Consider the following 23,343-nt stretch of genomic DNA (forward strand, 5'->3'; position numbering starts at 1 on the left):
AAAAAAAATAGTATAGAGTTCTTAAAAAAAAAAAAAGCATTACGCAAGCGTCTCCTCTCACTGCGCACGCGCGTCCCCGGAGGCGACTGTCAATCACGCGCTGGTGGGCGTGGCGACTGGGAGGCGTGACCAATAAGAGCGCGCGTAGGCGGGCCGAGGGCGGGGCTTCCTGCCGACCCCGCCTTCCGGCGTCCCGCCCTCCCGCGGCTGCCAGTTGCGGCGGCGGCGGCGGCGAACATGGCGGCGGCTGCGCGCAGCTTCGGCTCGGAGCGGGAAGCCGAGCCGGCCAAGGAGGCGCGCGTCGTGGGCTCCGAGCTCGTGGACACGTACACGGTGGGCAGGCCGGCCGGCCGGCGCGGGCTCGGAACCCGGGCGGTGGCGGGAGCTCGAGCGGGAGCCGGGGAGCCGCGCGAGGCGGGCGGGGCCGGGCCTGCGTGGGCCGGTGGGCCGGGGCCGCGGGGCATTGTGGGAAATTCTGGGGTCCTTGGCCTGGGAAGGTTCCAGAAGAGGGTCTTGGGGCGGCCTGGCCTGGGCAGGGGCTGGGTCTGGGGGTGCGGCTGCGGAGGCCCGGTGGGGGGGCGTGAGGCAGGGCTGTCCATCCTCCTCCCTCCGTCCATCCATCCATCCATCTCCCTCCATCCATCCTCCATCCTCCATCCTGCATCCTTCATCCTGCATCTTGCATCCTGCCTCCTGCCTCCTTGGGCTTGGTGGGCAGCTGGCTGGCCTTGGAGGACCCCACAGGCCACTATTCTCAGCAGGATACAGGGGCTAGTGGGGAACCCTGGGCCAGATCCCCATTCTGTATCCTCTATCCTGCTGCCTGCAACCTGCATCTTGCATTCTGCATCCTCCATCCTGCATGCATCCCGGGCTTGGTAGGGTGCTGGCTGGCCTTGGAGGGATGCCACAGGCGACTGACTGTTCTCAGCAGGATACAGGGTTTTGTGGGGTATCCTGGGCCAGATCTCCATCCTGCATCTTCTATCCTTACATCCCTGGACTAGGTGGGGGTGCTGGCTGACCTAGGAGGACGCCACAGGCGACTAACTATTCTCAGCAGGATACAGGGGCTTGTGGGATGCCCTGGGACAGATCTCCATCCTGCACCCTTCATCCTGCATCCTTGGGCTTGGTGGGGGTGCTGGCTGGCCTTGGAAGACATGACAGGCGGCTGACTATTACCAGTAGGATGCGGGGGCTGTGGGGTGCCCTAGTCCAGATCTGGGAAGCAGTCAGGGTCTTCTTCCCCCGCCCCCATGTGAAGAGGGCCAGGCACGAAGCCCTGCTGGGAGAGTGCTGGGGATGGTGGTTGAGATCCGCTTTAGAAAGGGGGGGGGGGGCGCTGGAGACATAGCATGGAGGTAAGGAGTTTGCTTTGCATACAGAAGGACAGTGGTTTGAATCCTGGCATCCCATATGGTCCCCCGAGCCTGCCAGGAGCTATTTCTGAGTGTAGAGCCAGGAGTGGCCCCTGAACACTGCCGGGTGCAACCCAAAAGCAAAAAACAAACAAACAAAAAAAAGGGAGGTAGGCCTTAGGAAGCCTGGGAGTGTCTGATGGAGACAAGAATGGGAGCAAGGGGGTCGCTCAGGGATGACAGCGAAGCCCTGTGGGGGTGAGCATCAAGCACCTGCAGTCATACACTTGTCAGGGCTGTAGGGGAAATGGATGGCAGAATTGGGGGGCTTTAGGATGCTGATGGAGGTGGACGCCCTTCTGGGCTGGCCCTAGGTAGCCCCAGGGTGGGGGTACACGGAGTGCTTCCCTTCTGTTCTTTGTTCTGGAGGGGTTGGGAGCACTATGGCGGCTCTTCTCCCCCCTCTCCACCCACAGTCCTAATTGGCTCTGATTCTTAACCTCTCCTGAGGGTCATGCCTCTGGCCTGGGAGCAGCAGGAAAGCTGCCAGGCTGGAAGGGGGGCTGGAGGCAGAGCCTGGAGCAACAGGCATCTGGAAAAAAACGACTGGCCTCTTGGAGGCTTTTGACTGAGTTGCTGATTTTTGCCTCCCCCTTTGTGCTTGCGGCAGAGAGGGGCAGGATAGAGGATTGAGGCCCTCTTCCAGCAGGTTCCATGCGTTCATGGCTGGGTCATTCCTGGGCCAATTCTGCTGAAGGGTCATCTCCAAAGAAGAGCCTTGTTCCCCTTTTAGCCCCTCTGAAAGGCTGTGGGGGAGGTATTGCACCCTGCCAGTGCTACTATTTTGTCTGTGGGTTTGCTGTTGAATGTTATTAAAACCATTTTCCAGACACCCTTCTTACATCAGGCCCTGGACTCCAAATGCAATTACCTGATTCAAATATTTGCATGCAGTTATCTGATCAAAATCTTAAACCTGTCAGATTTAGAGATTGGGAGATGAGGGTCAGAGATCCAGAGATCATTTTACATAGGTGACTCCTTAAGTCACTGCTTCGAAGTGTGGAGACTGGGTTTGGAACTAGGGCTGTTTCTCTCACCACTTAAGATACTGCCTTGCTTTCAGGCTGGAGTGCCCAGCTTGGCCCTCCCTCCACGCTGCTATTAGCTTCTCAGTACCTTCATTCCCTGCTCAGCTGCAGAATGCACAGCCATGAACCAACAGTTGAAGGGTTGGGAAGGTCTTGCTTCCAGGATACAGTCAGAGCTGGGGAAAAACACGACAGAGAAACTCATTTTCCCAGGCCGAGCTGGAAGGTGAGACTTTGCCTCCGCTCAAATCGGAAGCATAAAAAAAACCAATAAACTAAAGAGATGCCTTTTCCATCTTTCCCTGTGGATCATACCAGTGATATATCTCTTACCAGGATGGGGACTATAGAGGAGGCTGGGGGTGAGGGAAACCCCTGTTGCTCAAGAGAGGGGCCTGACAAGCAGGAACTGGTGGGCAAGAGTAGAAGAACTTCTTTTTTTTTTGGGGGGGGGGGGGTCACACCCGGCAGCACTCAGGGGTTACTCTTGGTTCTACGCTTAGAAATCGCTCCTGGTAGGCTCGGTGGGACCATATGGGATGCTGGGATTTGCATGCAAGGCAAATGCCCTTCCTCCATGCTATCTCTCCATCCCCAAGAGTAGCAAAACTTCTGCCTGGGTCATCAGTGGTTCTGGTCCTACAGCCATTGCCAAGGGAGAACCCTTCTTGTTTCTGCATCAGCAAGGGCTGTGGCTTTCACTTGTAGGTTTACATCATTCAAGTCACTGATGGCAACCACGAATGGACAGTGAAGCACCGGTACAGCGATTTCCACGACCTGCACGAAAAGGTAACCTTTGAGAACTAGAGGTCTGAGTCTCAAGGCTTTTTAGGGACATTTAAGGCCGCCCACATTCCCATTGCGCCATCATCAGTGATTAGAACAGAACAAGCTCCTTGTTTCTGAAGTTCTTTGATAAACAGGCTTAGTAATTAACGTAATTGATACCCCAAAAAAGCTGGTGGCTCCTGGGAGTTGGACTCTAATGTGAGACAGTGTCATAATGAGCAGATTGGGGCTAGAGGTTTTTGTTGACGTTTTGTGGGGGCCTCGTAAGTGCTGCTCAGGGGAGGCAGACCATTGTTGGCAATCTTGACCAACTGGGCCTGAGGATGCATTGCTGCTTTGACCTTGTCGGAGCCGGGGACCACCGGGGCCTTCTTGGGCAGTGCTTGGGTGACTTCAAAGCTGTACCCGGCTATGCCGAGGTGGGTGTAGTTACGTGGTACTCAGTGCATGGCACCCTAATCTCTATCCTCTCTCCTGGTCCAGAAACTTCAGTGGATTTTTTTCATCTTTGGGCCACATTTGGCTGCAGTGCTGGTGACTCTTGCCTCTGTGCTTGGGGATTGTTTCTAGCAAAACTCAGGGAATCCTTTGTACCAGGATAAGGGATCACAGACTTTTTAACATGCAAAGCTGCACTTAAGTAGTTGAGCTCTCTCTAACCCCTGGAACTTCAGTTTTTGTGTATTTTTATTTGTGTGTGTGTGTTTGTTTTGGGGCCACGCTCGGCAGCATTCAGAGCGTCCCTGGCTCTGCACTCAGGAATCCCTCCCTGCAGATTCAAGGGGTCGGGTATTAAACTCAGGTCCATCCTAGTTCAGCAGCAAGCTAGGCAAACGCCCTTCTATCACTCTAGCCCAGGGGTCTCAAACTCAGGCCACAAACGGCCCTCCATACAACATTTTATGGCCCTGCCCTAGGGGAATCTTTTTTGTTTTGTTTTGTTTTAGTTGTTTGGGTCACACCCCCCAATGTTCAAGGCTTACTACTGACTTTGCACTCAAGGATCACCCTGACTTTGCCTCCTGTGGCCCCCAGGTGAATTGAATTTGAGACCCCTACTCTAACCCCTTTTGTCTTTTTTTTCTTTTTTAAGCCAGACCCAGCACTTCTCAGGTTACTTCTGGTTCTGCACTCAGGAATTATTCTTGGTTATGCTCAGGGGACCATATAGGATGTCCAGGATTGAATCTGGGTCAGTTGTGTGTAAGGCAAGCGCCCTACTAGCTGTACTGTCTTTTTTTAGCCCCCTCTTTTTTTTGGAGGGCCCATATCCAGCAGTGCTCAGGGCTTATACCTAGTTCTGCACTCAGGAATCACTACTGGCAGAACTCATAAGACCATATGTTATGCTGGATCTTGAATCTGGGTTGGCCACGTATAGGGCAAGCTTTCTACCCTCTGTACTGTCTCCTCAGTCCCTAGAACTTCAGTTTCTTAAGATTGTGGTGGTGTGAGCCGTAATGTGTCTGCCTTGCGCGCCAGCCTAGGACAGACCATGGTTTGATCCTCTGGCATCTCATGGTCCCCCAAGCCAGGATTGATTTCTGAGCTCATAGCCAGGAGTAACCCCTGAGTGTCACCAGATGTGGCCCAAAAACAAAACAAAACAAAACAAAAAGATTGCCAGTCCTTGGGACAAGAGAAATAGTACAGAGAGTAGGTCACTTGGTGTGCATGTGGATGACTTGGGTTCGATCCCTGGTACCCATTATGGTCTGCTGAGCACCTCCAGGAGTAAACCCTGAACATTGCTGGGTGTCCTCCACCCCACAAAAAAATATAAAGATTGCCAGTCCAAACTTGGATGTAGGATGCTGGGACAGTTTCTTGGAGAGGAAATAGGTTTGAATTTGTTTCACCTAAATAAATATAGCTTTCAAAGCCAATACTTTTCATTTGCTTCTGGAGAGAGAGCTGCCTTTCTCTGGGTCCTTTACATCATGAGTTTTGTTTTGTTTTTTGAGGGACACCTAGCTTCCCTAGAGCTATTCCTGGCTCTGTGCTCAGTGATCACTCCTGACAGTGCTCAAGGGAACGATATACAGTACTGGGAGTGAATTAGGGTCTGCCTCATGCATGGCAAGCACCTTATTGATTGTATTATGTATTATATTATGTATATATTATTATTGTATTATGTATTATGTTGTCGTTGTTATTGTTGGTTTTTATTTTGAGACCACACCAGTTGACTCTCGGGTTACTCCTGGCTCTGCACTCAGGAATTAGTTCTAGAGGTGCACAGGAGACCATGTGGCATGCCCGGGAACAAACTCGGGTTAGTTGCAAGGAAAGCAAACACCCTTCCCACTTTACTATCTCCAGCCCCTCAGAAGTGTGGTGTTTTTTTTTTTGTTGTTGTTGTTGTTGGAGGGGGAGCGATTGGGCCTCACCTGGTGACGCTCAGGGATTGCTCCAAGCTATGCACTCAGAAATTGCTCCTGGCTTGGGGGACCATATAGGACACCGGGGGATTGAACTGCAGTCCATCCTAGGCGTGCACGAGGCAGACGCCTTATGCCCTGCACCGCCGCTCTGGCCCCTCAAGTATTATTTTAAAGATAGGTTCCAACCTGGTTGCGTTTCATACTACTTTGAGAAAGGTGATTTTAGAGATGGGAGGTTGCTTCTGAATGTTTCTGAAGTCTCCAGCTAGAACTCATTGCCTGGAATTGTATTTATGATACAATGTACAAAGATGTACATCAGGATAAGGCCAAATCCCAGGCATTTTAGTTTGGGAAGGAGAGAATTTGGGTTTTTGACCTCACTAACAGTGCTCAGGGCTTACTCCCGGCTCCCACTCATGACCATGCAGTTCAGGGATACAAACCAAGGTTAGCCATTTGCCTTAGCTCTTGGCTCTCTAGATGCACTAGGTTGATCTTGAATTCTGCTGTTCCTGCCAAGAGGAATTGTGGCGGAGGTGAAAGTTCCAGTACCTGCTCTCAGGCCACTTAGCTTTTTACTTTTTAGACTTGCACAGTCTGGCAAGTGGTTGATTTGTTTATTTGTTTGTTTTCTTACAGCTTGTTGCAGAGAAGAAAATCGATAAAAATCTACTTCCACCCAAAAAGATCATTGGAAAAAACTCAAGAAGCTTGGTAGAAAAGAGAGAGAAGGATCTTGAAGTCTATCTCCAAACCCTCCTGGCTGCCTTCCCTAGTGTGGCCCCCAGAATTCTGGCCCACTTCTTGCATTTTCAGTTTTATGTAAGTTCCTCTTGGGTTTTCTCTTTCACCAGCAAACCCACAACCACAACATTCTTGGCATGTTATTTAGTGAAGCTGACCTGCGTGAGTTTGCCTTAGAAGCAGCTGACATCTGGCGTAAACTGGTGTGGAGCTGGTCAGAGCTGCCGGCAGAAGGTCGCATTCTGAAGTTCTTGTCAGGGCCCAGTGCTGAGGCTGAGGGCAAACACTGTCCCAGGAAAATGGTTGAAAGGGAGGGTGCAGAGGCTGCTCTGTCCTCCCTCACAGGCCAGGAATATCTTGCTTAGCTGCCAGGACAGGATGGCTCATGAGACTTCCCCAACGTCAGACAATGTAGTTCTGCTTCTCCATAAGTAATTGCGAGAGGATACAGGGACAAAGGGCATTCCAGGACTGTAGCAGATACCAAGAACCAGCCAGGAACCTTCATTGCATGGTTGAAACAAAAAGCCAAGAATGCAGTGCCGTGGTGCTGTGGTTGTGGGTTTGCTGACACAGGGAAGCAAGGGCATGACTATGTTAAGAGCAGTCTCTAAAGCTGTCCTCGGTGTCTCAGTTATAGCTTTATCAAAGGGATGTTTGAATATATTTGGCTGGGAAAATTCTATAGGTTTAGACACTCAGGTGCTAAACGTATGTATCTGGGGGGTAATGAATGGTTGGATATTTGACACTTCACTCTCTGGGCTGAGAATCAGAAAGACTCCACCTCTCGGAAAGACACCTTACTAGATAGGTCTAAAAGTTTTTCTTTGAGTGTTTTTATTTATTTACTTATTTATCTTTTTTTTGTGGGGGTCAGGCTTTCCTCACTGTGGAATCACTGACATTTTGGACTCTGGATTGTTGTGGAGACTATGTATTGTTCAGAGGTATCTCTGGTCTCTACTCCCTGCCATTGGCAAGTCCCTTTGCCAGTGTTTCTAGACATTGCCAGGGGCTCGGTTGCAGTTGACTGAGAATCAAGGCCTTAGAATTTCCAAATGATTCAAACAAACACGTGTTGCTCTTTGTACTGGGAGCTCTGTAGGTAATGATTCTTGTAAACTTTGTCTCAGTCGTGTCCTCAGAAATGGTTCCAGACCTGACCCATCTCTTTAGAAGGTATATCCAGGTTACTTATTTGGTTAAAGTGTGGATTTCACTTTGATACATAATTTTCCCTTTTAATATTGGAGAGAAGTACTGGACCTCAAATGGAGGGTCTCATGATTTGAGGCACCTGTTATGTCATTGAGTCCTCCCCAGACCCCAAAAATGCATTTTTCAAAAAGTGTGAACTGGGGGCCGGAGCGGTGACACAAGTGGTAAGGCAGACCATGGTTTGATCCCCCAGCGTCTCATATTGTCCCCCAAGCCAGGAGCGATTTCTGAGTGCATAGCCAGGGATAACCCCTGAGCATCACCAGGTGTGGCCCAAAAACCCTACCAAAAAAAGTGTGAACTGTCCTCATTTTTAATGTATTTATGGAATTGTGCATTATATATGATTGCTTCCTTTTTTCTTTTTGGTTTTTGGGCCACACCCGGTGATGCTCGGGGGTTACTCCTGGCTATGCGCTCAGAATTCGCTCCTGGCTTGGGGGACCATATGGGACACCAGGAATTGAACCCAGGTCCATCCTGGGCAGCCCGTGCAAGGCAAACGCCCTACCGATGTGCGCTGTGCTGTTACTCTGGGCCCTATGATTGCTTTCTAATTCTGGAATATTTATCAAAAGGACCCATTCATTAGGAGTCACTTCCTCCTCTACTGTCTTGCAATCTCTAATCTTTTTTGTTTTATTTTGGTTTGATTGTTTGTTTGTTTGTTTGGGGCCACACCTGGCAGTGCACATGGCTTACTCCTGATTCTGTGATTAGGGTCACTCCTGGCCAGTCTATGGAAGACCATATGGGGTGCTGGGGTTCGAACCTGGGCTGGCCACAAGCAAAGCAGACACCATACTTGCTGTACTGTTGTTCTGGCCTGCAATCTCTAATCTCTTTTGTCTGTATTAGGTTGACTATTTCTAGGCATTTCACTAAGCAGACTCGTAATAGATGATGTTTTGTTACTGCTTCCCCTTAGAATGATGTTTTAAAGTTAATCATATTGAACATTGGATCAGTTCTTTGTTGGTTTTTTTTTTTTTTGGTTTTTTTTTTTTTGTTTGTTTTTTGGGCCACACCCGGTAACGCTCAGGGGTTACTCCTGGCTATGTGCTCAGAAGTTGCTCCTGGCTTGGGGGACCATATGAGACACCGGGGGATCGAACCGCGGTCCATCCAAGGCTAGCGCAGGCAAGGCAGGCACCTGTACCTCCAGCGCGCCACCGCCCAGCCCAGTTCTTTGTTGTTTGATTCTCCTTTTTAATTGTCTTTTGAGCTGCACATGGCAGTGCTCACAGGCTACATCCAGTCTGTTTTTTGGGGGGTCACTTTTGGTGGGCTTGAGAACCACGTGTTGCCAAAGATTGAACCACATACTCAACCTGTTGGGCTGTCTTGGGTCCATTAATATTGTGCTGTTTGGAAATAGCATAATTTTGTTTATCAGTTGATAAGCATTGGGTTGTTCCCACTTGTTTTTGTCTTCAAACCGTACTTAGTGGTCTCACAGGCAAACCCCAGCTTAGTGCTCAGAGTCATTCCGGGTGGTCCTCAGAGAACCATGTAGTGGATTGAAATTGTGCCTCTTGCATGCAAAGCATTTGCTCCATCTGTTGATCTATCTTCTGGCCCTCTTTTCCTTTTTTTTTTTTTTTTTCTTCAGAAATTGCCCCTGGCTTGGGGGATCATATGGGATGCCGGGGGATTGAACCATGGTCCTTCCTTGGCTAGCGCTTGCAAAGCAGATACCTTACCTCTAGCGCCACCTCGCCAGCCCGTTTTTTTTTTGTTTGTTTTGTTTTTTTGTTTTTTTGGGCCATACCCAGCAATGCTCAGAGCTTACTCCTGCCTCTGCACTCAGGGATCAATCACTCCTGGTGGGCTTGGGGAACTCTGCGTGGTTCCTAGGAATCAAACCTGGGTTGGCCACATGCAAGGCAAGTGCCCTACTTGCTATACTATTGATCTAGCCCCTCCTCCCACATTTGCTTTTGTTTTTGTTTGTTCGTTTTTGGGCCACACCTGACTGTGCTCAGGAGTTACTCCTGACTCTGAACTCAGGAATCACTCCTGGCAAGCTCATGGGCCATATGGGATGCTGAGATTTGAACCTGGATCGGCCAGGTGCTAGGCAAATGCCCTACCTACTGTGCTATTGCTCTGTTCTCTCTTCCACATTTTGACTTATGAAGAATGAATTTTTGGTTCTGGAGCCTTACTGGGTTACAGGTGTTCAGGGCTACTATTGGCTCTGGTTGGAGAGCAAACCTAGACTTTATGTATGTAAATCATGTTTTCTACCTATTGAGTTCTCTTTGTCCTGAGTAATTAAATTATTTTTTGTTTGTTTGTTTGCTTGTTTGGTTTACACCCAGTGGTGCTCAGAGGTTATTCCTGGTGCTGTGCTCAGAAATCGCCCTTGGCAGGTTCTGGGGACCATATGGGATGCTGGGAATCGAACCACCATGTCCTGGATTGTTCGCATGCAAGGCAAATGCCCTACTGCTGTGCTAGCTCTCTGGCCCAGTAACTAAATTCTTTTTTTTTTTTTTTTTTGGGGGGGGGGCCACACCCGGCGGTGCTCAGGGGTTACTCCTGGCTGTCTGCTCTGAAATAGCTCCTGGCAGGCACGGGGGACCATATGGGACACCGGGATTCGAACCAACCACCTTTGGTCCTGAATCGGCTGCTTGCAAGGCAAACGCCGCTGTGCTATCTCTCCGGGCCCAGTAACTAAATTCTTAAGTGAATTTTTGTGTGGACATGGTTTTGCTTCTGATGAATGTATGCCAGAAGTCAAAAAGTATATTTTGTGGGGTCATGTGGCATGCTAGGGAGGCCCAAGGTTCACTCCTCACAATTCTTTGCCCAGCAGTGCTAGTGGTCCACACTCGGTGGTGCTCAGAGGTCATCGAATGCTGGGGATTGAATTCAGGACTGCCGCACATAAGACAGACACTTCGGGCCCGGAGAGATAGCACAGCAGCGTTTGCCTTGCAAGCAGCCGATCCAGGACCGAAGGTGGTTGGTTCGAATCCCGGTGTCCCATATGGTCCCCTGTGCCTGCCAGGAGCTATTTCTGAGCAGACAGCCAGGAGTAACCCCTGAGCACCGCCGGGTGTGGCCCAAAAAAAAAAAAAAAAAAAGACAGACACTTCAACCCTTTTTTATTTGTTTGCTTATTTTTTTTCATGGCCACACCTAGCCAGGTGTACTCCCAGCTCTGCTGGGATCACCCTGGGCAGTTCTCAAACTAATTGGGGTTGCTGCCTACCTTAACCTTCATGTACTTCTGCAGCCTAGTTTTTCTTTACTTTTTGGCTTTTGGACTATACCCAGCTATGCTCAGGACTTAATTCTGGCTCTGTGCTCAGTGCTCACTCCTGACACTGGTGCTCTAGGACCATGTAGGTAAATGCCTTAACCCCGTAACTATCTTGTTCTCTAGTTGATCTTTTTTTTTTTTTGGTTTTTGGGCCACACCCGTTTGATGCTTAGGGGATACTCCTGGCTATGCGCTCAGAAATCGCCCCTGGCTTGGGGGGACCATATGGGACGCCGGGGGATTGAACCGCGGTCCATCCTATGCTAGCGCTTGCAAGGCAGACACCTTACCTCTAGCGCCACATTCCCGGCCCCACTAGTTGATCTTTTATTTATTCATTTATTTATTTATTTATTTATTTATTTATTTATTTATTTATTTATTTATTTATTTATTGGTTTTTGGGTCACACCAGGCAGCGCTCAGGGTTACTCATGTCTCTGTGCTCAAAAATCGCTCCTGGGTTGGGGTCAGAGAGATAGCATGGAGGTAAGGCTTTACCTTGCATGCAGAAGGTCGGTGGTTCGAATCCTGGCATCCCATATGGTCCCCTGAGCCTGCCTGCCAGGAGCAACTTTTTTTTGGGTGGGGGGCCACACCCGTTTGATGCTCAGGGGTTACTCCTGGCTAAGCGCTCAGAAATTGTCCCTGGCTTGGACAATAAAAAAATAAAATACCATTTAAAAATTATTTTTGCACCACAGCCAGAGATGCTCTGGGGATACTCCTGATTCTGCACTCAGGAATCACTCTGATTGATTGGTTGGTTGTTGGGCCACACCCAGAGGGGCTCAGGGGTTATTCCTGGCTCTGCACTCAGAAATCACCCCTGCCAGGCTGGGGGACCATATGGGTTGCTGGGAATCGAACAGGGTCCCTCCCCTGTCAGCCGAATGCAAGGCAAATGCCCCACCCTGTGCTATCTCTCTAGCCCCGAAATATGGCTTTCAATGATGAGTAAGGAAAGCACTAATCTCTTCCTCACCGGTCCCGAGCCCAGCAGCCAGCCCTTCTGCTTATTGTAGTAAGCAGGCACACCTTTAGTTTTTTCTTTTTGTTGTTGTTGTTTTTGTTTTTTCTTTTGGGGCCATACCCAGTGATGCTCAGGGGTTATTCCTGGCTGTGCACTCAGAAATCACTCTTGGCTCAGAGATCATATGGGGTGCCAGGCATCAAACTGGATCCGTCCTGGATCAGCAGTGTGCAAGGCAAATGCCCTACCGCTGTGCTATTGCTCTGGCCCCAAGTAGGCACGCCTTAGCATTGGATCTGTTGGGCTATTCCACAGCAGCTTTTGGACCTTCCGTGACAAACCTTATTCCAGACTCCCTAGAGAAGAGGCATTTGAGTTTTAATTCAGCGAAGTGGCATTTCACAGAGAATTCCAGCTGGCCATTTGGGTCTGATCTTCGGTGAGGCCATCTTGAAGAGGGACAAGCAGAGCGAGCTGAGTCCGTTTCCCCTCCCTGTGGCTTCCTTCTCATTCTGAGCTGGTTGTTTTTCCTTTCGGGTCCCATTTCCTCTTTTGTAAGCTTGAGGTGATGACATTAGGTCCTTGAGGCTCACCAGAGATCTGCAGGAAAATTAAAGGCTATGACCACCTGTGGCCAGCGGCTCATCTTCCCTTTGCCAATAAGGAAAGGCCGTCTGTTCTTCTCAAACATCATATATATTTTCTTCTTTTTTAAAATTTTTGCCGTACCTGTGTTTAGTGTTGATCATTGGCTGGGTTGTCTAGATGGTGAGGGTGGGGAGCTGCTCAGGGGATTACGTCATGCCAGGAATTGAACCCTGACTTGCAAAAACAGTACGTGCTCCAGCCCCAGAGAACATTTTTTAAAAATACATTTCAAGGGGCCAGAGAGACAGCACCGAAGTAGGGCTTTTGCCTTGCATGCAGCCAACCCAGGACGCACCCTGGTTCGATTCCTGGCATATCCCAGATGGTCCCCCGAGCCTGCCAGGAGCGATTTCTGAGTGCAGAGCCAATAGTAACCCCAGAGTGTCATCAGGTGTGGCCCCAAAACCAGCAAACAAAAAAATTCAAGCTGGCCATGTAGCTCAGTGCAAGAGCACTTGACTTGCACATGTGAAGCCCGGAGTGCGATTTCCAGCACCGCAAAATTAAAAGGCAGGTTAAAATTTATTTTATGTAAAAAATTTTTATTTTATGTATGATTATTATTTCTATTTTATTTGTATGTGTATATCTGCATATTGTTTGGGGTTTTGAGCCACATCCAGCAGTACACAGAGATCACTTCTGGCAGGACTTGGGACTGCTCCAGTTCCAGAGATTGAACCAGGGTCAGCTGTGTGCATGGCAAGCTCCTTTATCTCTGTGTTATCTCTTCCTCCCCCTTAAACCTATTTTTTAATATAAATAAAATCAATTTCAAGCCAGGCATTTGTGGCATTTCAAGAACCGAAGCTCTTCCGGTTCCTTGCTAGAGGCTGTCCCCGCTCCCCAGAGATGACCCCAAGATTATCTTGGCAGATTAAACCAGAGGCCACCACTCTCCCTGGCTTCTCTTGACCCTTGCTCTGCACACAAGGCCACAATTTAACCAGAACCGTCGAGGATGCAGAAAAACAGAACTCTTATCTGTGGAGACCTATGATCTAGATTTGGGGATAAAATGAAGGCATTTCTTTGTTTCTAATTAAGAGTTGACCAGTGTGAAAAAAATCAGTTTGGAAACTGGGTAGACAGTGTTGCAATCGTGCAAAACACTTCCTGTGCTCCAGGGAGAAATAGAGAGGCGTTACAGTTTTCTCGCCCAGTACACTAGCTTTCTGTTTCTTTAAAGAGATATTGAGATATTCCAGTCTGTTTTTTGCCAGGGCTGGCAATAGAGGGTTGGTTTCCTCATGTCTTTCTGGATTGGCACTACCCAAAGAGATTAAACTTTATTTGGGGAAGGGGGTGGAGAGATAGCATGGAGATAAGGCGTTTGCCTTGCATGCAGAAGGTTGGTGGTTTGAATCCCAGCATCCCATATGGTCCCCTGAGCCTGCCCTGAGTCTGTTTTCCCTAAAAAAGAAAATGCCACAAAAGTCTAAAAGAAACAATGGTAAGATTTTTATAATTGTGGGAGTAGAGAAAGTCACAAAGGAAAATGATAACAGATTTATATAAACATAAAAAAATTTCCAGCTTGAGGTCGGAGGTAAGGCAGTAAGGCATTTGCTTTGCATGGTTAACCTAGGACGGACCTTGGCGGTTTGATCCCCCATTGTCCCATATGGTCCCCCCAAGCCAAGAGCGATTTCTGAGCGCATAGCCAGGAGTAACCCCTGAGAATCACTGGGTGTGGCCCCAAAACAAAAAACCTTAGCTTGCTGTCTCAAGTCCATGTTCTTCCCTGATCATGTATCTTTCCTTGCTTGCTTTTCCACTCCGGAGAATTTTCATATTTTCTCCATATTTCCTCTTGAACTCCTATTCCTCTCATTCTGTCCTCTCACTTTCTATGAAAATTTCATTCAATGACAATGACCCGGCTTCACACACACACTATATGTATCAACAAAAAAGTATGAAAAATTTTTGCTGGTGTCCTCTTCCCTCCTCCCCCTTGGACTCCCAAGGACAAGGGGGAAAGACCTTGCACAGAGAGAGAAGATGCTGCAGCATATAAATAACCTCCATATCTAGCTATCATAGTTAGAAACAGCCAGCCAGAGAGGAAAACAGGAAAAGGACAGCCTGTCTCCTGAAGCCCGGCGCCTCACGAGTCCCATAAACATGTTGCATGTCCTGTTCCTGTGAGTTATGAAGGCCATCTCAAAGCCTCCCTCCGTCTGCACCTGTTGACTCACTCCTGTTGGCAGCATCTGTCCGTTCAGTCAAGTCTTACCCAGGCAAGGTGAGGCTGAGTGCCCCAAGGCCCTGCCAGCCACACCCACATAGTGCTGGGGCAGTTGGCTGTGCCTTGTAAAGTATTTTAAGGTTCCAGCTTGACAGCAGGCTGGGGTTGTGCTCTTGCTTTTTTACAGCCTTTAGTTGTCTGGTTTAAGAAACCGAGTTCCAAAAGCATCGTTTTGCGTGGGCTTTTGAGGAATTAGAGAGCCAGTGAAGAGTGAGTATGTAACTTGCTGTTGTTCAACAGGTTTAAGACACCCAGCACAGTCGCTGTTCAGGACAGAAGGCTTGTCCTTGTTAAACTTTGTGTTTCACATATCCTTGTAAAAGGAATCCTTTCCTACTTTTAGGACCCTGGGTCAGAGACTGTCACAGGACCATATGGAGAAGCTTAGGGAACAAATTCTTACTCTCAGTTTTGTTTGTTTGTTTGGTTTGGTTTTTAGGACACACCTGTTGGTGCTCAGGGGTTACTCCTGGCTCTGTGCTCAGAAATCACTCCTGGCAGGCTCAGGAGACCATATGGGATACTAGGGATCGAACCCAGGTCCATCCTGGGTTGGCCACTTGCAAGGCAAATGCCCTACCGCTGTGCTATAGCTCCAGCCCCTGCTCTCAGCTTTGCAACATGAAAGACCTATCTCTGGGAGGGGTGATACCAGAAGGTCCTTGACCTACCAGGATGACTGAATCTTTTGTTCAGAAGAAATAGGGCTGGCTCCTCACCATGCTGTACTCCTCTAAGGTCTCCCCTGGTTGATAGGGGATCTATTGGCTCTCAGCCCAGCCCTTCACATCGCCTTGTTCTGCCATTCTCCTGGGCCTGCGATATGGAGCAGTGCCCACCTGTGGTACTACATGTATTTTAGAGTGTCCTCAGTGGTCTGCTTTTCACTCTTCTTAGCCTTGCTCGGGGACCCAGGTGGGGAGCCACTCACTCCTTGCAGTGCAGTGCTTGCTGCTCAGGCCCAGTGGTAATAGGACCGGACTGTATTGTGCCCGAGAATCGAACCCCGTGCAGCGCTCCAGAGCTTTGAGCCATCACCAGGCTCCTTGTTTCCCCTTTTTTAGGGTTGGGGGTTTGGGCTATACTCAGTAGTGCTCAGGGATTACTCCTGGCTCGACACTCAGAAATAGTCCCTGGCTGGCTCGGGAGACCACATGGGATGCCGGGGATCGAACCCTGGTCTGTCCCAGGTCGACTGCGTGCAAGGCAAACGCCCTACCACTGTGCTCTCTCTCTGCCCCCCACCCCATGGTTCCCCTTTTTAAAGACTTCAGTTGACTCTAGGTTTACTCCTTCACATTGCCTCACTTTTTTGAAAGCTAGCATTGCAGTTGCAGACAGGGACGCTAGCAGGAGGTGTGTGTTTGGGTGCATGGACTTTCTAACTGGGTTCTGCTTTGGTGCAGGAGATCAATGGCATCACCGCTGCACTGGCTGAGGAGCTCTTTGAAAAAGGTATGTAGCCAGGCACAATTCAAATACAAGGACAACGAGGTCCTTTGTCAAGCGGTCAGGGGCCCACAGTGGCTCAGCATCATCTGTTGTGCTGTGCCAAGTGAGTCCTCCCAGGGCCCCCATGTCTAGACATGGCCCACGGGCAAGCTGTATGTAGGCAGTGGTCCAGACATGCTGCGATCTCTGTCATAGGACCAGTCACTGTTTGAGGAATCCCAGGCTCAGTGCCAACTCCCTGGCCCCTGGTGACATCTTGTACATGGTGTATCCTTCCCTAAAAGGACCATTCAGGTGGCCAACAAGCACCGGCCTTTGCCATGATCCTGATAGAGAGCCTGGGATGCTAGCTAACAAGAATGAGTGTTTTCTGGGTTCCAGTCCCGGGCTCAATCTGGCACTGCCTAGGCTTTGCGAGCAAGAAACCCCCAAACCTCTTTGAGAGAATATGGCTGGGAGGAGCAGGGCACAAACCAAACGCCATTTCTGGACCTCAGGGCCTGTGCATCTTAGATGCTGTGACATGGTTCTGTGTTTGCCGTGCCGCCTCATGCCTTGACCTGACTCAGTGGTTCCATGCTAGACTCTGCCTCACCCAGGGAAGCTCTAAAACCACACATTCTCACAGCCCTTCCGGGGTCCTGGGCCTGTCATTTCATTTTGCCCAGTGTCCACTCTAAAGGGCAGCTGCTGCCATGCCCAAGGCCTTGGCTTCATCTTGATGCTAAAAAATGCTCATAATATGGGTTCTTGGGGCATGTGTTGCAGGAGAGCAGCTCCTGGGGGCTGGTGAGGTCTTTGCCATTGGACCTCTACAACTCTACGCGGTCACCGAGCAGCTGCAGCAAGGAAAGCCCACGTGTGCCAGTGGGGATGCCAAGACTGACCTCGGGCACATTCTGGACTTCACTTGTCGCCTTAAGTACCTGAAGGTAAAGCCATAGCAACCCTGTTGGTCAGGAGAGTTTCTTTGTGTGGGTGTGCAGCTTGTGGAATCCAGGATTTTGACTGGAAGCTTCCATAGGAAACTAGGCCCCCTTGCTCCTAAAGGAAGGCCACGTCAGGCTCTTAGAACCGCGGTTCTGATGTGAGCACTAGGGGGCAGTCATGGCCCAATAGCCACTGATTCTAATCGTGTGTGTGTGTGTGTGTGTGTGTGTGTGTGTGTGCGCGCGCGCGCGCGCGCGCGCGCGCGCGCTTTGTGGACCGTGGAAATGCCCTGAGGGGGTGTAGGTCACCATGCCCACGTTGCCAAGCAGAGCTTCCTGTAGGGTCTGGCTGCTGCTGGAGCACTGTCAAGTGATTGGGCCGGGGAGGTAGAGGGGAGAAGGACGGCCTTGATAGCAGTCCAAAGTCCTTGATAGCTTGGTCCAAGCTTGCTCTCCCTGACCATAGGTTTCTGGCACTCAAGGACCTTTCGGGACCAGCAACATTCAGGAGCAGCTCCTGCCTTTCGATCTGTCGATATTTAAGTCTCTTCATCAGGTGGAGGTAAGACCTGGGCTCCTGACACAGAGTGGGGTGATCCCAGCATGGGAATGGTTATGCTTCTGTCTCTGGGGGAGGGAGGGTGGACTTTTGATGGCCCGTGTCCATATGAATAGGAAGAGTCCCTTTGATGGTGTGTGGTGGGTTCCAACGAGAGGAAACCAGGCCTGTCCAGAGGGCCTCTGTACTTGGCTGCTATACCTGCCTCCATTCCTGGCCTGGTCAGCGTGATTTCCTTGGCTCCTCCCAGGCCGCCTCCTTGTTCAAGCTGGAGTGCTAAGAAAATCATCCTCAGGCTTTGGCATGAGTTTCATCAGCACAGGCTTTGTGACTTCTATCCTTTGCTGGGCCCCATCTAACAGGAAAAGACCCACTATAATCTCCTGGGTTGACCACGACAATTTAGTTACCTTTTCTTTTGGAGAGGGCGTTTGAGGGCACTGCACCCAGGGACTTACTCCTGGCTCTGTGCTCAGGAATTACTCCTGGTGGTACTAAGGAGTACTAAGGGGAACAGCTGCTGGGGGTCCCTGGCCAGCATTGTGCAAGGCAGATATATTTATTATATTACCAGCCAGTTCGGAGGGAGGAAGAAGTCAGGAGCTCTGTATTCAGGGATAACTCCTGGCAGTGCTTGGGGGAACTTATGGGGTACCAGGGATTGAAAGCAGGTCAACCTTCTATACTATCACTCTGACCCCCAAAACATTCTTTATTACTCTCATAAATATATTTATGATATTTCTAACAGTTGAAGATAGGTGAAAGGATGGGTGTTGACACATCGTATGACAAAACCTCAACCACCGACAACTTTTTAACTCTATCTCACAGTGATTCCATTAAAAAAAATTTTTTTTTAAATATAACTGTAGTAAACTGCCTGTCTCGAATTCAGGCAGGGGATGGGAAGGGGGGAGGGAGGCACTGGTGATGGGAATGTTGCACTAGTGAAGGAGGTGTTCTGTTTATGACTGAAACCCAACTACACTCATGTTTGTAATCATGGTGCTTAAATAAAGAATTTATATAAAAATATTTGGGGGGCCGGCCAGATAGCATGAAGGTAAGGCGTTTACTTTTCATGCAGAAGGACGGTGATTCAAATCCCGGCATTCCATGTGGTCCCCTGTGCCTGCCAGGGACGATTCCTGAGCTTAGAGCCAGGAGTAACCCCTGAGCGCTGCCGGGTGTGACCCAAAAACCAAAAAATTTTTTTGTTTTTGTTTTTTGGGCTACACCCAGTGGCACTCAGGGATTACTCCTGGCTCTGTGCTAAGAAATCACTCCTGGCAGGCTTGGGGGGGCCATATGGGATACCAGGAATCAAACTCGGGTATTTCCCAGATCAGGAAAGCAATCGCCCTACCTCTGTGCTATCTCTCTGCCCCCCTCCCCCAAATTCTTTGAAGTGGAGAGTGGTGAGGTACAGTTACTATACATCTTCAACTTTTCAATTTTCCCAGTTCCCCTCGTGTGTGTCCCCCAGCCTGCCTCTATGGCAGACACTTTTCTTTTACACTTTTCTTTTCTCCCTCTCCTCTGTTCTCTCCCTCTTCCTTTCTCCCAGTCCCCCTCTCTCTGCCTTTTCTCCCTCTCTCTATTCTTTTTTCTTTAGGCACCGTGATTTGCAATACTGTTACTGAAAGGGTATCAACGTATCATTTTACCTCCTTTCAGCACCCAGTTCTTGCCCAGAGTGATTGTTTCCAAGTACTATTGTCATAATGGTCCCTTCTCTGTCCTAATGACACTCCACTCGTTTCTGTTGTCTTTGGGTATTATTCTCATACTACGTTGTTATTTTTTTTTTCTCAATATCCCACAAATGAATGTGATCATTCTATGTCTCTCTGTTTCCCTCTGACTCATTTCACTCAGCACGATATTCTCCATATCTGTTCATGAATAAGCAAATTTTATAACTTCATTTTTTCTAATAATTGGCATTATTGCGTTGTTTTTTTTTTTTTTTTTTTTTTTTTTGGTTTTTGGGCCACACCCTGTGACGCTCAGGGGTTACTCCTGGCTATGCGCTCAGAAGTTGCTCCTGGCTTGGGGGACCATATGGGATGCCGGGGGATCGAACCGCGGTCCGTCCTAGGCTAGCAGGCAAGGCAGGCACCTTACCTCCAGCGCCACCGCCCGGCCCCACATTATTGCGTTGTATAGATGTACCATAGTTTCTTTATCATATGTTCTTTTTGTTTGTTTGTTTGTTTTTGTTTGGGGGGGGGGCACACCCGTTCGATGTTCAAGGGTTACTCCTGGCTAAGCACTCAGAAATCGCCCCTGGCTTGGGGGGACCATATGGGACGCCGGAGGATCGAACCGTGGTCCTTCCTTGGCTGGCTAGTGCTTGCAAGGCAGACACCTCGCCAGCCCCCACTCATATGTTCTAGGGCACTTGGGTTGTTTAGAAAATCTGTCTATTGGGAAGAATGCTACAGTGAATATAGGCGTGCAGATGTCTTTCTGTACTGTGTTTTAGGACTCTAGTATATATTCCCAGGAGTGGTATTGCTGGATTATATGGAAGCTTTCTTGTTTTATTGTTTTGTTTTGTTTTTGCTGTCTAGTTTGTTTAGGAAAGTCCGTATTATTGTTTGCTTATTTGTTGTTGTTGTTGTTTGTTGTTGTTTTGGATTTTGCCACATCCAGGAGTGCTCAGAAATTACTCCTGGCAGGGCAAGAGAGATAGCGTGGAGGTAAAGCGTTTGCCTTGCATGCAGAAGGTAGGTGGTTCAAATCCCGGCATCCCATATGATCCCCGGAGCACTGCCAGAAGCGATTTCTGAGCATAGAGCCTGGAGTAACCTCTGAGTGCTGCCAGGTGTGACCCAAAAAAAAAAAAGGAGGGGCCTTTGAGATGGCGCTAGAGGTAGGGTGTCTGCCTTGCAAGCACTAGCCAAGGAAGGACTGAGGTTCGATCCCCCAGTGTCCCATATGGTCCCCCCAATTCTGAGCGCTTAGCCAGGAGTAACCCCTGAGCATCAAATGGGTGTGGCCCGAAAAACCAGAAAGAAAGAAAGAAAGAAAGAAAGAAAGAAAGAAAGAAAGAAAGAAAGAAAGAAAGAAAGAAAGAAAGAAAGAAAGAAAGAAAGAAAGAAAGAAAGAAAGAAAGAAAGAAAGAAAGAAAGAAAGAAAGGAAAGAGAGAAAGAGAGAAAGAGAGAAAGAGAGAAAGAGAGAAAGAGAGAGAGAGAGAGAGAGAGAGAGAGAAAGAGAGAGAGAGAGAGAGAGAGAGAGAGAGAGAGAGAAAGAGAGAAAGAGAGAAAAGAGAAAGAGAGGAAAGAGAAAGAAGGAAAGGGGAGGGGAGGGAAGGGAAGGGAAGGGAAGGAAAGAAAAAAGAAAAGAAAAGAAAACAGAAATTACTCCTGGGGAACATATGGGATATGCTGGGGATCAAACAAACGTGTTGGCTGCGTGCAAGGCAAATAAATGACCTTCATGCTGTGCTATTGTTCTGCTCCCCATATTACCTTGACAAAAAGGCTGATCCTGTTGGTATTCCCACTAGCAGTGAATAGATAACTTTCCACTTTTATCTAAGTTGCAGCAAACACTTAGGTTCTCATAATTTTTTGGAGCTGCATGGTATTCATTTGTGTGTATCTACTACAATTTGCTCATCTATAGTTTCAGCTGTTGAACATTTGGGTTTTCTTCTTACCCTGGCTACTATAATAATATAGTGAACAATGAATACATATATCTTTTTGAATTAGTGTTTATGTGTTTGGAGGGTAGATTCTTTTTTTTCTTTTTTCTTTTTTTTTTTTTTTTTTTGAGTCACACCTGGCAGCGCTCAGGGATTACTCCTGGCTCTAGGCTCAGAAATCGCCCCTGGCAGGCAGTGGGGACCATATGGGATGCCGGGATTCGAACTGCCATCCTTCTGCATGCAAGGCAAACGCCTTTACCTCCATGCTATCTCTCCGGCTCCTGGAGGGTAGATTAAGAAGTGGAATCACTTCACTGGGTCATAGGGAACTTTATTTTGAGAACTCTCCATGACTATCTTTCAGAGGTTGAAACAGACACCAGACACTATCAGTGAGAATTCCTCGTACAGAATGATCTCCCTCATATATGGGATATAAGGAAACATAGGTGGGGCTGGAATGATAGTGCAGCAGATAAGGTGTTTGCCATGCAAACAGCCAACCTGGGTTTGATCCCCAGCATTCCATTTGGTCATCCAAGCCTGCTCTGCCAGGAGTAATACCTCCCTCCCTCCCTCCCTCCCTCCCTCCCTCCCTCCCTCCCTCCCTCCCTTCCTTCCTTCCTTCCTTCCTTCCTTCCTTCCTTCCTTCCTTCCTTCCTTCCTTCCTTCCTTCCTTCCTTCACAGCAGCTCTCAGAGGCTACTTCTGGCTCTGCACTCAGATATCACTCCTGGCAGGCACAAGGGACCATATGGGATGCCAGGATTCGAACCATCATCCATCCTGGATTGGCTGCATGCAAGGCAAATACCCTACTGCTGTGCTATGACTCTGGCCCCAGGAGTAATTTCTGAGTGCAGAGGCAGGAGTAACCCAGGTGTAGCGCCCAAAAAAAAAAAAAGAAGAAGAAGAACAAACCACCACCACCACCAACAGCAACAAAAAGAAACAATTAGAGAAAAATACATTGCCAAAGGCAGCAGAACATGGGGACTGGTCTTTACAACTGAGCTATGATGATGTAGGAAGTTGGTCTGGAAAGGGACCTGAGACAGTGGTAGAGGGATGGTGACACTGGCAGAGAATATAGTGTTGTAACCTTGTTTGCATGAAACCTTATCATTAACAGTAATACAAATTGTGATGCCTCAAATAGAATTTAAAAATGAAGAAACCTGGGGCCGAAGAGATAGCATGGAGGTGGTGCGTTTGCCTGGCATGCAGAAGGACATTGGTTCAAATCCCAGCATCCCATATGGTCCCTTGTACTGCCAGGAGCTATTTCTTTCTTTCTTTTTTTTTGGGGGGGGGGGGTCACACCCAAAAAGGGTAAGGCAAATAGCTTACCTCCATGCTATCTCTCTGGCCCCAAGGAACAATTTTTGAGTGCTGCGGGGTGTGACCCAAACCCCCACCCCCCCAATGAAAAAACCTTTGTGGACAGGAAAGATTATGGCAGTAGGGAGCTTTCGTAGTACACAATTGACCTGAGTTGGATTGCCGGCAAACTTGATGGTCATTGTTACTTACTATCAGGGAAATGCAAAACAAGATAGCAATTGTTACCCTTGTCCAATAAGGAGCCAGAGCAATAGCACAGTGGTAGGGCATTTGCCTTGCACACAGCCGACCCAGGACAGATGGTGGTTCGAATCTCAGCATCCCATATGGTCCCCCAAGCCTGCCAGGAGCGATTTCTGAGCACAGAGCCAGGAGTAACCCCTGAGTGCCGCAGGGTGTGGCCCAAAAACCAATCAGTGAATAAATAAGTAAATAAAAACTGCCCCAGAAATGCACAGTGGGGGTGAGAGTGATAGCACAGCGTTAGGGCAAACGTTTGCTTTGCACGTAGCCGACCCAGATCAGACCCAGGTTTGATCTCTGGCATCCCATATGGTTCCCCTGAGCCTGCCAGGAGCAATTTCTGGGCTCAGAACCAGGAGTAACCCAGAGTGCAGTCGAATGTGCCCCCCCACCCAAAAAAAAACAAACAA

The 23,343-nt window shown here is 48.8% G+C and overlaps 1 protein-coding gene across 3 annotated transcripts in view; it reads left to right on the top strand.

The window, feature by feature from the left end:
* Window positions 1-182: 182 nt before the first annotated feature.
* The window catches only part of NISCH (nischarin), a 43,584-nt gene continuing 20,423 nt past the window's right edge, over window positions 183-23,343 (top strand). For all 3 annotated transcript variants that reach the window (XM_049777459.1, XM_049777457.1, XM_049777458.1), the window contains exons 1-6: window positions 183-333; window positions 3,161-3,244; window positions 6,274-6,456; window positions 16,152-16,200; window positions 16,966-17,129; window positions 17,593-17,688. In XM_049777459.1, the coding sequence (XP_049633416.1) occupies window positions 238-333; window positions 3,161-3,244; window positions 6,274-6,456; window positions 16,152-16,200; window positions 16,966-17,129; window positions 17,593-17,688 (672 nt within the window). In that variant the 5' untranslated portion in view covers window positions 183-237. The remainder of the gene's footprint in view (window positions 334-3,160; window positions 3,245-6,273; window positions 6,457-16,151; window positions 16,201-16,965; window positions 17,130-17,592; window positions 17,689-23,343) is intronic.

This window comes from Suncus etruscus, chromosome 7, assembly GCF_024139225.1.
Source record: "Suncus etruscus isolate mSunEtr1 chromosome 7, mSunEtr1.pri.cur, whole genome shotgun sequence".
Taxonomy (NCBI): Eukaryota; Metazoa; Chordata; class Mammalia; order Eulipotyphla; family Soricidae; genus Suncus; species Suncus etruscus.